General features: G+C 38.7%; 1 protein-coding gene across 3 annotated transcripts in view; it reads left to right on the top strand.

Moving 5' to 3' along the window:
* The window catches only part of PARG (poly(ADP-ribose) glycohydrolase), a 114,541-nt gene that overhangs the window by 43,134 nt on the left and 56,534 nt on the right, over nucleotides 1-14,873 (top strand). For all 3 annotated transcript variants that reach the window (XM_027530507.1, XM_027530505.1, XM_027530506.1), the window contains exons 8-9: nucleotides 3,503-3,595; nucleotides 7,230-7,387. In XM_027530507.1, the coding sequence (XP_027386308.1) occupies nucleotides 3,503-3,595; nucleotides 7,230-7,387 (251 nt within the window). The remainder of the gene's footprint in view (nucleotides 1-3,502; nucleotides 3,596-7,229; nucleotides 7,388-14,873) is intronic.

Below are 14,873 nucleotides of genomic sequence, written 5' to 3'. Positions count from 1 at the left end.
CATGAAACCCCAAAAAATCCATGCCAAGATATATCATAGTCAAACTTATTCCAACTAAAGGCAAAGAAAAGAATTTTGAAAGCATTCAGTAAGAAATGGCACATTGCCTGTAGGGCAAAAACTGAATGACAGTGAATTTCTCATCAGATAACATGGAGGCCAGAGAGAAATGACACAATATTTTTGAAGGAGTAAGAGAAACGAACTGTCAGCAGAGAAGTGTATATCCGTTGAAAACATGCTTCAGGACTAAAGAACAAACAGTGACATTCTAAGACGAAGGAGAGGAAGATAATTTGTCATTAATAGATCTGTCCTAAAAGAATGTGAAGAGGAATTTCTTGAAAGAGAAAGGAAATGATACAAGATGGAATCTTGTTATATCAAGAAGGAAGATAGAATAGTAGTAGAAAGAGTAAAAATATGGTAAATATAGTAGCCTTTTCTTCTTGAGTTTTCTAAATAGTGTTTGACATTTTCTGTTTTGCTGTTTTCAAAATTTTTAACACTATCAAATGTGGTTCTCAGTGTATGTAAAGAAATATTAAAGTTATAATGGGGCCAGGTAAAGGGCCTTAAAGGTAATACTTCTGTACTGCAGCATGTGAAGTGTTGACACCAAGGTGAGAAGTGATAAATCGTATATAATGAAATACTTAGAGCAGCAAGTTAAAAAAAATCTGTTCAAAGAGATGTGCTCAAATACATTTTAGATAAATAAAAATGGAATTCTAAAATATACTTGGGTAACCCATAGGAATAAAGGAAAAGAAAGCAGGTAAAATAAAAAGAAAATTAAAAATTAATAAGTGCTAACATGGCAGTGATTAAATGTAAATGATCGAAGTTCACCAATTAAAAGACAGAGATTTACAGAGTGGATTAAAAAAATGACACACTATATGCTGCTTACAAGAAATTATTCCAGACATAACAGTGTATGTAGGCAGGTTGAGAGTAAAAGGCACTTTTGTTTGTAATAGCCAGAACCTGAAAACCACCGAAATGCCCCTCAGTAGGTAACGTGGTTAAGCAAGTGGTGGTGTAGTCATACTCTAACACTGCTCGGCAGCAGGAATTAACTCCTGGTGCATGCGTGAGCTTGAACAGATCTCAAGAATGTTAAACTGGGTGAATGGAAAAGTCAGTCTTAAAGAACACATACATATGATCCGCTTTGTATAACAACAGAGTTGCAGAGATGGAAAGCAGGGTGCTGCTTCCTGGGGTGTAGGGATGGTTGGACGGAGGGTGTGGCTGTAAACTAGTAGCCCGAGGGAGACGTCTGCTGTAGTGGGACACTTCCTCACTTGATGTTGATAGTGGTTAAGCAAATGTACGTGTGATAAAATAGCAGAGAACACTATACATACACTGTACCAGTATCAGTTTCCTGGCTTTATATTGTGTTATAGTTAATCCAAAATGTAGCCATTAAGGGAGACTGGGTGAAGAGTAAACTGGACCTCTCTGTGTCATTTGTACAACTTTCTGTGAGTCTCTGATTATTTCAAAATGTTTTCAGAGATAAATTATGAATAAGAAGAATTTGAATATCTTAAATGCATTAATATATTTTATGCATCTTCAGGTATAGGAAAGCAAGTATCTTTAATGCTTATGTTTAAATTCTAAAATAGTAGAATGCTTCCTATTGTATGACTTTTTAAAATTGAATTTTCCTTTTTATTGGCATTGTTTGTGCTCAGTCATTTCAGTTGTGTCCAACTCTTTGCCACCCTGTGGACTGTGGCCTGCCAGGCTCCTCTGTCCATGGGATTTCCCAGGCAAGAATACTGGAATGGGTTGCCATGCCCTTCTCCAGGGCATCTTCCTGATCCAGGAATGGAACCCTTGTCTCCTGCATTGCAAGTGGATTCTTTAGCCACTGAGCCATCTGGGAAGCCGTTTATTGGCATTAAAGAGGCTTATCATGAAGAGGCTTTGAACCCTCTTTAGCCTTTATTTTATGCTTTTTAGTGTGTTTACTTCCTGTTAGAGATCTGTTGGATTTATCTGTTGTTACTTAACCATGTCACCTCCAACACAGCCTTATTTCTGTTTCCCATTTCTCCACTATACGTAAAATATTCATTTCAATTAGATCAGTATTCTGGTTTTTTAGTATGATGGTAAAAACTATTCGTATCTGAGATATGATTCCTTTTCTACTCTTGTACAACTTTGTGTTTTAGCCAGAATTAATAATTGTCTTGTGTTCTTAACTTGCTTAGTTTTTTTAATATACCTGTGATTAATTGAATCCTACACTCTCTGAATTGTAAATATCTTTCTGTTCATTTTGAGTATCAGTTTCCCATTATCCTAATTTAAAGAAGGAGTTGCACAGAGGTTTGAGTTTTAAAGCTTTGGTATAAAGAAAATTCTCAATAGTAAAACTTCCTTGTAAAACCAAGGTGAATGTAAATCTTTGCTACTTTTTCTCTTTACACACATACAGTGTGTAGCTGTTAGGTAGACAAATGCATATTTATTTCAGTTTAGCTCCTCATAGCTAGGGGAATCTTTAGATATTTTTAAAGAGTCTATATCCTCATCAGTCGCAAACATGGTAACATAGAGAAGTGGGGGAGAGCCATGGCATATAGGCCAGAACACTTGGGTTCTAGTTCTGATTTAGTTGCTAATTCACATATCCAGTCTAGGATAATGAGGGTGACCTCCTTGGCCTCAGTTTTCTTTTCTCTTTAATAATGACAGGATCAGACTGGATTATAACTGAGACCTCATCTATCTAGTTCAGATGTGATTTCAGGTAGACACATGGTTTAATCCTGACTGTATATATAGAATATCTAAATTAAGAGGGTTTTCATTTTCACTATTTTGAAAGAATTACTCTGATGTTTTGAGAGAAATTGGATTAAATAGGCTAAAGTAATTTCTAAAGCATTGAAGAGATGGGAAATTATAAGACAAAAATGGGCCATAAATATATTTTTCTTGTACTTCAAATTGATATGGAAATTGTGGTTTTAAATCCCTAAGGCCCTGTGAGAGGAGAATTCTGAGTCACCTGGGACTTTTTGTTTACTATCAGTAGATCAGATTTGACACGTAAAAGTTGCTCTGAAACAATGTGCGGCTTTTATGGTGAGTTATTTAAATTATAGGCTATAGAGGCTTGAGGGCTTCTGAAGAGTTCTTGGTGGGCTAATAGTTTTTAGTTGATGTAACCAAGGGCAGAATGTACTGCTTTTCACTTGCAAATATTTTATTTAGTTGTGAATGTGATATGAGAGAGATTTCATATGTGGGATACTTCATTCCTTTTCAGAGGACATTAAGGTGAATTACATACATTTGGAAATCAATTTATAAGTTCCTTACTGTACCTGTTGTTATACTTTTGTGTGTATTCCATGATGATAATATGCCTTTTTATGGGATCCTCTGAAAAGCAGATATGTAGTTTAATTTTAAAAACAGGTATTTGTTCATTGGTTATTATTCACTGGTAACGTATTTTATTGGTTTTCAGGTACTAGAAGAAGCAGAAGCTCAACACTTGTATCAGTCCATCTTGCCTGATATGGTGAAAATTGCACTCTGTCTGCCAAATATTTGTACCCAGGTTGGTGGAAATGACTTCTTCCTCAGTAGCTTTCTTGAGACTCACAATTGAATCTTGTTTAAACTCGAATTATCAAGGTCAAAGAGAGAAGAGAGAGATGGAAACAGTTTTTGCCAGAGTCTGATGATTTTGCTCTACTAAGGAAAAGGTTAGAGGTTATAGAGAACGCTGCGAGAGGACATTAAAAATGCAGCATTCAATTTCTGAGCTTCCGTTCACAGTGTTGATGTTTGCTTACTCACACTTCTGTTTCTGTCTTTAAAACAGTCTTTAACTTTCAAAAAAGGATCGGCAGTATTTCAGAACACACTAGTCGATTTAGAACATTTTATCTGCAGAATGGTGTAATACCTACTCCTTCCTCTTCTCTCCCCCATTGTAAAGCAAATGAATTCACCGTATTCTTTTTTTTCCTTTTTTATGTATGTGTTTTTTAAATGTTTTTTTATTGTGATAGAAGTCACATAACATAACACATGCTGTTGTAACCATATTTAACTGTACAGTTCAGTGGCACTAAGTACATTCACATTGTTATGCAACTCTCACCATCGTCCGTCTCCCGAATTTTTCACCTTGTAGACTGAAACTGTTCCTGTTAACCGTGATACATTCTTAACTTTTAAAATGAAAGAATCTGAGTTGTTTTGTTTTATTTATTGCTACATAACAAACTACCTCAAAATTTAGTGGTTTAAAGCAAGAAAATTTTATTATCTCAGATTCTGTTGGGAATTTGGGAGCAGCTTAACTGACTGGTTCTAACTTGGGCTCTCCCCTGGTTGCAGTCAAGGTAATGGCCAGCACTGCAGTCATCCTAAGGTTTGAGGCTGGAGGAGCCACTTCTCAGTTGGCTCACTCGCATGGCTGCTGGCAGAAGGCCTTACTTCCTTGCCATGGGACTCGAGGTTGATTGGGTGTCCTCATGACATGGTTGCTAACTTTCCCAGAAAAAGCCACCAAAAAGAGAGAGAGAGGAAGGGTCAGTGCCTTTTTTGACCTTGTATCTGAAGGCACACACTGTCACTTTATTTTTTCCTCTTTATTAGAATTTTGTCACTACATCTAGCTCACACTCTGCCTCTCAAGGAAGGGGATGATCAGAGAATTTGTAGACTGCATTTTCAGATAGTTATAAGAGATTGTTGGTTTATTATTCATAATTGTCCTCCTGTATTTCTCGCAACAGTAGCTTGAGTTTGCCTCTGTCTTTCATTTCTAGGGCCAGCCCCTTGGCTGCACAGATGCTAGCCAGGTTTCTAACACTGGTGATCCACAGGAGCCCTAGGGACAATTTGGGTGGAGCAGTTCCTGAAGGTGTAGGATGGTCCCACACATTGCAATCTGTCATTGGAACACCCCAGAAAACACAAACATAATCTTTGGGGTAACCAAAAGCCATGTCCAAATACCTGATTCCAAATGTTGAGTGTTTTTCAGTGTGCCGTTATGTGTTAGCATTATACTGTGAATTTCCAATTTTACATAGCAATAATTTCACCTCATTAGTTCATTTTACAACTCTTCTTGTTTATATTGGAAGTTATTTGCTTGCTTATATTTCATGTTCGTTCTTTTCTCTTTTTCTCCTTGGTTTTTCCCCTAGGTCATAAAATTTCTCACTACCTCTTGGAGTCCGCCCCTTGTGAAGACTTTCCTACCTCTCCCAGCCAAAGTTAATCATTCCTGTATCATTCAAATCATCCTTAGCACATTATTGTGTAATTTATGTCTTTATATATCTCCTTCCCTACATTATATTCTTCCTGAAGGGAGATCATCTTTGTCTCCCAAGGTCTAACATAAAGATAGCGCTAAGTCATGTCTGACTCTTGTGACCTATGGATTGTAGCCTGCCAGGCTCCTCTGTCCATGGGATTATCCAAGCAAGAATACTGGAGTGGGTTGTCATTTCCTTCTCCATAGTGCCTAACTAAATGCTTCTTTAATTCACTGCAGTTCATAATTGACAGAATATAATCTGTTTTGGGGGCTTCCCTGGTAGCTCAGCTGGTAAAGAATCCACCTGCAATGCAGGAGACCCTGGTTCAATCCCTGGGTTGGGAGGATCCCCTGAGGAAGGGATAGGCTACCCACTCCAGTATTCTTGGGCTTCCCTGGTGGCTCAGATGGTAAAGAATCTGCCTGCAGAGCGGGAGACCTGGGTTTGATCCCTGGGTTGGGAAGATCCCCTGGAGGAGGGCATGGCAACCCGCTCCAGTACTCTTGCCTGGAGAATCCCCATGGACAGAGGAGCCTTGTGGGCTATAGTCCATGGGGTCACAAAGAGTCTGACACAACTGAGTGACTCAGCACAGCACAGCCTGTTGATAGGAATCACTTTCTCCTCTGCTCCTTCCTTCATGCTTTAGAGAGAAGGTGTATTTGATGGGATATGTATTCAAGAGCACCCAAGTTGTAATCTATAACAACTCAGGTGGTGGAACCAAAATCCGATTCATGGCTGTCATCTTCTTTCCTGGCTTAGAACTGTTTGTCCTTCCGTTAGTGTGCTAACGGGGAGAACGTTTTAGTCTTGTCCTCTGTCCTCGACTACAAAGTAAACCTCTGCTGTAAAAGTTAACATTTCAGTTTGTTATCCAAATATATCTTTGGCAAGTTAAATTGTGTATGTTGTTAATGAGTTATCATATTAGCATTCAAAATAATGTACATATTAATGTTGATTCCTGTAATATGATCAGGACAATTCTCTCTGCCTGTTGTTTTGAGATTAATGCAGATATCCACGATTCTTTCTGGATCTTACTGAAGGGAGAAGGAAAAGCACCTCTAAATATCATATTGGAGCATTTTGAAATTTAACAGCTGATATGTAAATTGGCTTTCCCAACATGTCTTTAAAACCATACAGTTTAAACATTTAAAATAAAACCCACTGAACACAATACTCATGTAGAATATGCTAAAAATAAAAGGTAAGTTAACTTGGATTTGGTACAACTTGAAGACATATCAGACAAAAAACTTGAGGGAAAAATGTCCTGCATCTTCCTTAACTTGGTTATGTAGGAAATGCCTATGTTGTTACAAGTTATATGTAAATAAGTCTGTATACGCATTTTCCATTAATTGCTTTAATAAAATTAGGTTTGGGTCTTTTAAATTGTCAATGTGAAGTGTGATTCAGAATTAGAAGGAAAGTACTTATTTATTGATTTATTTTCCATAGATCATTTTATTTTGGACTGAAATAGAAAAATTAGTCTGTCCAATAATGTTTAAATGAGAACAAAATTTAGCATATGCAATAATAGCCAACCTCAGCATTACATTTTTCTCTTCCATCCTGTAATTTTTCATTACAAGGTAATGTGTTTTTACTTCTTACTTGCTAAAGGAATCTTGTTTGTCACTAATACAAGTAATGTTTGTGTTCTCTTCACTGTCGTTATTATTGATTAGAAATCTGCACTTTGTCAAACAAATACATTTTCCTAATCATCCTTAATGAACTGCCCTTGACTTCAACAGTATTGCTGATTTAGGGATTCAGGAGTGTCCTGAAATTATTTCTACCTTAATTTAGCAAATGCAATTTGGTGCCTCTGCTTTTGAAATTGCTAAACTAATTATTGCTCTTCTTGTCTGTATTTCTTGTTTCCTCTATCAGCCAATACCACTCCTGAAACAGAAGATGAATCATTCCATCACAATGTCACAGGAACAGATTGCCAGTCTTTTAGCTAATGCTTTCTTCTGCACGTTTCCACGACGCAATGCCAAGATGAAATCAGAGTATTCCAGTTATCCAGATATTAACTTCAATCGGTATGTTTTCAGAGAGCACCTTTTTAACAGTAAAATACAAAAGGTTGGCATTGAGTGATTTGCCACACATTTTATGTACAATTATATAATTTAATCTTTATAGTACGATGAATTAAGTGATACTTTTGGCACTTTGCAAGCAAAATGATTAAAATCCATCGTTACAAAACGTGCTTAGGGTCCAGGAGCCAGAAAGTGACAGAGATAACGTTTGATCTCAGGTCTGTCTTACTCCAAGGCCCTTGTTCTTTCTACCCTGTCAGGTTGTCCTTCCCCTCTAAGGGCCCTGGATTCTTCATGCCTGTTTGATGTGATTATTTATTCACCAGGTGTTTGTTGTACATTATATTTCTTGTATGCTGAAATAATTTAAGGCTGCACCTTTCTGTAAAGTGAAAGTGAAGTGAAGTAAAAGTCGCTCAATTGTGTCCAACTGTTTGTGACCCCATGGACTGTAGCCTGCCAGGCTGCTCTGTCCATGGGATTCTCCAGGCCAAAATACTGGAGTGGGTAGCCATTCCCTTCTCCAGGGGATCTTCCCAACCCAGGGATTGAATCCAGGTCTCCTGCATTGCAGGCAGATTCTTTACTGTCTGAGCTACCAGGGAAGACTCTGTAAAGTGTGAGTTAAAGTTGACTTTCACTTTTTACAGATGTGATTAATTTATTAATGTAATGTTTTTAAAAGAAAGACAAAATAATGTTTAAATTTTTATTAAAGTAGTATATTGTGAAGATATTGATAAAATTTCAGATTGTAGCCATTTCCCCAAATTATCACTTTCTCCATGATTTACACAAAAACATTGTAAACTCTTCTTGGCAAATGAATGTAATTGTTTTTCTTCCTACACCCTCCCCTCCCCCACCCCTCCAATCTCTGTTTTTCACATGAGAATTATCTTCATGGGGTCTGTGAGTAGAATGGGAAGTTTCCCCCAGTGTCAGGAGCGGGCCTTCAGAAAATCGTTACAGTATATGCTCCTCTTTCCCAGACGACTGTGTGTAATCCCCTCATCTCCTGCCCCTGAGGGGTGGGGCAGAAAGGACAGGGAGCAGAGGAGATGCAGTCAGGGAGCAAAGTTACACGACTTTGCTCAAAGTTGACAGAGTTGTTTGCTGTTCTGTGTTTGTGTTCAAAGTTCGTTGGCATGGTAATGCAACTTCTTTTAGTTTACCTTTTTGATGTTGTCTCATTAAAAACTTTATTTCAAATTAATTTAGACATGTAAAAATGTTGCAGAAATAGTACTGAGAATTCCTGTATATAACTCACCTAACTTCCCTTTATTGTAATGTTATTATGTAACCATAGGAAAATTATCAAAGCCAGGAAATTAATATTGGTAAAATACTGTTAACTGACCTTATTTTAATTCCAGCTGTTTTTCTGTTCCAGAATCTTCCCACTATCCCTCGTGGCATTTACAGTAGTCCCCTCTTATCTGTGGCTTGCTTTCTATAGTTTTAGTTACCTGTAGTCAACTGCAGTCTGGAAATATTAAATGGAAAATTCCAGAAATAAAAAATTCATTAAGTTTTAAATTGCACATCATTCTGAGTAGCATGCTGGAATCTTGTACCGTCCCACTCCCTCCCGTCTGGGACTTGGATCATGCCCTTGTCCAGGATATCCCACCTCTTAGTCACTTAGTAGACTGTCTTGGTTATCAGATCAACTCTTGAGGTATTGCTTTGCCTGTGTTAAAGTAACCCTTTTTCTAATTAATAATGGCTCCCAAGCACATGAGTAGTGATGATGGCAATTTGAATGTGACAAAGAAGAGTTGTAAAGTGCTTCTTTGCATGGACTTGTGAAGGTGAAAGAAATTCATGCTAGTTTTGCTGTTAGAGTCACAAGTTATGGCCACTCTGCCTGAAAGTGCTTAGTTAAGATGGAAAAGGCATTAAATATGCACAAGAGGATATTTTGAAAGCAAGAGACCACATTCACGTACCTTACTATATTGTTATAATTGTTCTACTTTTTATTAGTTATTATCATTAATGTCTAACTGTGCCTAATTTGTAAATTAAACTTTATCATTCGGTGTGTAAGTATAGGAAAAAAATACGGTATACACAGGGCTCCATACTGCCCCGTGCTTTAGGCAGCTCCTGGGGAGTCTGGGATTCCCGGCAGGTAAGTGCTGTAGTTTTCCACGTCTCCTCTACCCTGTTCTTCAGTTTTTCCTTTTCTTTCCTGATGTTGACACTTTGAAAGACAGCTCATCAGTTATTGTGTACTGTGTTCTTCAACCTGGGTTTGACTGACGTTGTTTTCGCAAGTGGAGTGAGGTCGTTGCATTTTTGACAGAAATTCAGGAGAACTGATGTTGTTCCTTTTCTGTGCATCGTGCCAGTGGGCTCTTGATGTTGGTCTGTCTCACTGCTGGCGATCAGTGACCTCACTAAGGTGGTGTCTGCTGGGCTCTTGCACTCGCTGTACAGTTACAGACTCTTTCTTTGGGATTAATAAGTATCTTGGGGTGGGGGTAGGATTTGTTGACTGTGCAAACGTTTCATTGTGTTTCCCCCACTATCTGTAGCGTCCATTGGTGGCTCTCGTCTCGAACAGTTATTACTGCAGTGTTTGCCTGGTGTGGCTCTTTTACTTCTCTCTTTCCTTCTGCATTCATTGAAATTCTATTGTAAAGATGAGCTATCCCTTCTTACCCAGTTTTACTATCAGAATGGATTTACATATATTTTATTCTGTGAGTTAATATTCCATTTGGCCATTAGGGCTCCTTCAGGTTGGCATCTGTGTTCTTTTAAAAAGCCCCCAACCTATTTTTTTTATTAAAGTGTTTTTTTTACTTTCTGGCCTCATAAGGTACCAGGCCTATCCTATATTTTCTATTACCCAACTGTAAAGTCGATCATTTTCTCAAGGAACCCTGGTTCTCCTTGTATTGGAGAATGGTACTTAGAGACGCAGATCTAGTTTATAGGTGTGCTCAGTGTTACTAGAACGTCACTGTTTCTTCTTCTTCTTCTTCCTTTTTTTTCTTTTTTCTGGTCAAGCTGCACAGCTTGTGGGATCTGAGTTCCCCAACCAGGGATCAACCCAGTGAAAGCACCAAGTACTAACCACTGAACCCACAGGGAATTCCCATAGGGTGTCATTGTTTCCAATGCCACTTACTTTATATAGACAGCATTTCTGACAGCTCCACAAGGCAGTGGAGAAATGGGGTCACAATTCTTTGCAATGACATAGAAAGTTATCCCAAATGCTTCTCTCTCTTATGATGAAAAAAATTCTAAAATTTATCTTATTAGTACTTAATATAAATTTTTATTAAAAGTAACACACTTTGGTATGTTTATTCTATTTTACTTTATTTCTTTGGCAAATGAAAGTAAAACATTTGAATACAGGAATACTTATTATACTGTAATAATTCTTAGACAATATTTGTAATGCTTTCAGACATTAAAATATCAATGAAAATCTCTGTTTTTGCATACAGTTTTTTCACAGCAGTGCTAAGGAAGAGTGAGACAATAAATAATGAAAGATTTGAATAAGAGAGTTTCTTTAAAATATCAATAAGATTGTATTCATTTTATATCCTATCTTCTTTGGTTGTGTAAATGCCAGTTGTGAAGGGCACGTTTTTAGCCTGACTTCCCAAATTGCTGTTTGGCTAGTCTTGAGAGGATGGTGTTTCGTCCTTTAGCTGAGCTCATGTATACAGTGAGCGCTTGCGGTGCGCTCCGGTGTGCTGAGTGCCCCTAGGGCGCGAGGAGAGGGACGGCCAGTGGCTGATCGCTGGGCCTCCTGTCCTTCACACGGCTTTCACTCCTCTTTGAAACCTTTCCTGACACGTGCCTGTTTCTGATAGTTCTTGTCCTGCCAGGATAGATGTGCTTCTACTCTGGCTTCCTATAGTAGCCTGTATGTACTTATGTAGTATAGCGGGCGTCCCCACCCCACTGGGCCTCGGACCGGTTCCGGTGCATGGCCCGTTAGAAAGCGGGCTGCAGAGGAGGTGAGCAGCAGGCAGGTGAGAAAGGGCAGCTTCGTCTATTGCAGCCGGTCCCCATCACGCGCGTCACTGCCTGCATTCTACCTCCTGTTAGGTCTGCGGTGGTGTTAGGTTTTCATGGGAGTGAAACCTGCTGTGAACTGCCTGTGTGAGGGGTTTAGGTTGCGTGCTCCTGATGAGAGTCATCCCGAAACCATCCCCCTGACCAGGTCCGTGGAAAAGCTGTCTTCCACAAAACTGGTCCCTGGTGCCAAGAAGGCTGGGGACCCCTGCTATAAAGAATAGGAGCACAGCATTATGACACTGTACTAGAGAAGAATGTAATCGAATAAGGAAAACCTTCCTTGAGGAAATAACTTTTGAACTAAGTATGAAAGAGTGAGCAGGAGTATTTTTACCAAGGGAGAAGGGAAAGTTGATTGCGTTCTGGGCAGAGGGACACAGCATGAACAGGAGCTGTGGAGGCTGGACGGGGGCTGGACGCAGCCTGCCCAGGGGCTGAGAACGCCAGTGTGGCCGCAGCCTGCAGGGAGAGGAGAGGCCGCAGAAGTAAGCTGAGGCCAGGAGGCTGTGCTGGGGAGGCCGTCCTGAGGCAACGGGAAGCCGTTAAAGGGCTCGATATAGGGGAGAGGGGGGCCGGTGCACCTGATTCGATTTAAATTTTGCAAAGTTTGTTTTGACTACAAAGGGGAACTGAGTGGAGAGGGGCCAGACAGTGGAGGAGACTACTGCAATGCCGCAGGAAGGAGAAGACGGTAGCCGGACTAGGGTAGTGGTGGAGGTGAAGCTAGGGAGGCTTTCGGAAAAGAAGCCAGCGTGGTGGTGGTGGGTCGGGTTGGCAGGTGTCTGCGGGGAGGCCCTGGGGCGCTTCCTGGGTTTGTGCGGGCAGGCGTGTGCCTTCAGAGTTGCCTGCGTTTCCTGCTGCACCACCCACCTGACCCTGTTATCATCGCTTCCTTAATCCTTTCAGTGGGACAGAGAGCTTATCTGCTCTGTTCTTTGTTGTTTTCACAAAATCTTATGCACTGTAGTCCTTCAGTGAACCCCTGTTGAATAACTGACGGTAGACTTTATAGGTGAGACACTGAGAGATCGAGTGACTGGTTAGGGGCAGTGTGCTGTGACTGTAGCTTCGTCGGCCTGATCTCAGCCTGTGGCCTTTTACTTTTCAAACTGCATTGTATTCTTAGCAATTATGAGATGTTTTATCTTTAAGCCACGTATAATTGAACGTTTTTTACCTTTGATTTCTTTAGTATTTGGGATAGGATTAGGAGAAAACAAAGAACCTTGGTATCTGCAATTGTGGTTGTATAAAGAACCTGTTTATTAAATATAGCTTTTGTGCCTGTTTGAAAAATTATTAAAGAATTTTTCTTTACAAGTAGACTCACTGTTAGTTATGAGCTATTTATCTCTCACAGATTTTCTTTTTTAATATAGAAAAGGAAATGGTCAAATTTTGTATGTAAGTAAAGAAGTGGAAATTTAATTTTGTCAGAATATAATTATCTATTTCCATGAAGAGTATTATAGTAATAAGGATTCTCCAAGGAGTAAGTAGCCTGTTTATTTGGAATAAATGTTTGGTCAGCTCTAGGATCTGTCAGAGATGCTATGCATTATGAAATTTCTATCTGGAATTCCAAAGACAATCCCAGTGATTTTGGAGTTGTTATTCTGAGTTTTGGTAAGAAGTAGCTCTAATAATGGTTTAGAATTAGCGTTTCAGTGACCACTTAGAGTTTGTTTCTGTAGAATGAATAGTCAGCTAGTAATATATGTTGATGAGTCCTAAGATAAACCTTTGATGTCTTAGTTATAAACTTTCAGTTATAAATCTTCTCAGAAGATTCTTTGATTTAAACAGATTTAAATTTTTTGATAAGAATTGTGAATCAGTTCAGAAAGCCTCTTTTCTCGATAAGTTATTTTTAAACTGTATTATGGGTATTTTTAAAGATAACCCAACTTCAGTACTTAACAGTATCTGGTTTTTCTCTTTTTTTCCCCTGTTTAACCAACTTTGTTTTTCCCTAGAATATTTTAAAGCAAATTCCAGACATTAAATTTTACTCATTAAGAATTCAGTATTTAAACTTGTCACAGATAACTTCAGTACTATATCTTGGTTAAATGTTTGTAGCCCTTTTCTCAGAAAAGCTTAAGGTTCTCTGTTGGTAACTATAAATATACATTCCACATTAGGTAAAACAAGAAAAAGCATAAGAAAGGGAACAGATGTTATGTGTGGTTAGAATCAGTAATTGTAGGTTTTTAAAAGAAATAAAAAACTGTATATAAACTGCGATGTCAATTACGTTAAAATATCTATCTCTTAACATACTTTGTGTTTATACCTATACATAATAAATGTATGTGCATAGAAAATGGACTGACAAGAAAATGAGTCAAAATATGATTACCATTGGGTGGTGAGATAAACACGTTTGTACACATCTGTATGTTTTCAGGTTGCTTTTATAATGATCATATATTAATTTTTTAATCAGAAGAAAAATCAGTTAAATACGAGGAACAAGTCAATTCTCAGAAATGGTTAATAAAAGAGTAGACAGTTTTTGTAATTTGATTTCGAGAGTAGAATCCCACAGAGATTTTGAGCCTTTCCAAAATAGCTAGTGTGGGTAACTTCTTCCTTCCTGATTGTAGCCCTGTAAACACAGGATCGTTGCCTCCCCTCACTCTCGGTTGACCATTCAGCATGTAGAGGAGACGCAAGAATGCAGGGCCCTCTGATGGCTGCAACGCTGACAGCCTTCCGTCCTCAGCAGTAACATGGACTGTAGGTTTGGGATGACTGACAGGTAGAAGTCAGGAGGTCTTGGGAAGCCTTGACTTCTGTGACTTCTCATTTCCTGCTGCCATAACCAGAATTTATATTAATTTTAATATATGCTTTATTTTTAAAGCATCTTTGTTTGTCATCAGACTTTTGACAGGAGAATGCTGGTCTTGGCACCATCCTGTTGTCTCTTTTCATTGTGCATGGTGATTTATCCTGAAGACTGAGCTTGTTGGCTCTGAGTGTCAGCATGTTAGGCTTGATGGGAAAAGAGGCTGAGCCATTTTTCTTAATGAAGAGAATATGGATTAGAACAGTGTGTTTTATGTAAATAAGTGTTGATTTTTTTTTAAGCTGGGCATTATGTAATGACTTATTCTATCCTCTGCTTAGCATTATCTGAAGTTTTTGCATAAAAATGTCAAATAACTAGTATTTATTAAGTGCCTGCCATGTACCAGTGACTGTACTATTATTTTTTAATCTTCATGTCAGTCGCTATAAATTCAATATTGTTTTCTTATTTTTCAGATGAGGAGTTGGAGGCTTAGAGAGGGTAGTTCACGTCACCAAGTTAACTGGTATAATTGGAGTTCAAAACTCAGGGCATGGTTGGCCGTTTTTACCTCACAGCTAGTCAGAAATTCACCTCATAGCTAGTCAGAACTATCCTCAGACATAATCC

This window comes from Bos indicus x Bos taurus, chromosome 28 (genome assembly GCF_003369695.1).
Source record: "Bos indicus x Bos taurus breed Angus x Brahman F1 hybrid chromosome 28, Bos_hybrid_MaternalHap_v2.0, whole genome shotgun sequence".
NCBI classification, from domain to species: Eukaryota; Metazoa; Chordata; class Mammalia; order Artiodactyla; family Bovidae; genus Bos; species Bos indicus x Bos taurus.
The sequence above is the reverse complement of the archived record's forward strand: the minus strand, read 5'-3'. Positions and strand labels throughout refer to the sequence as shown.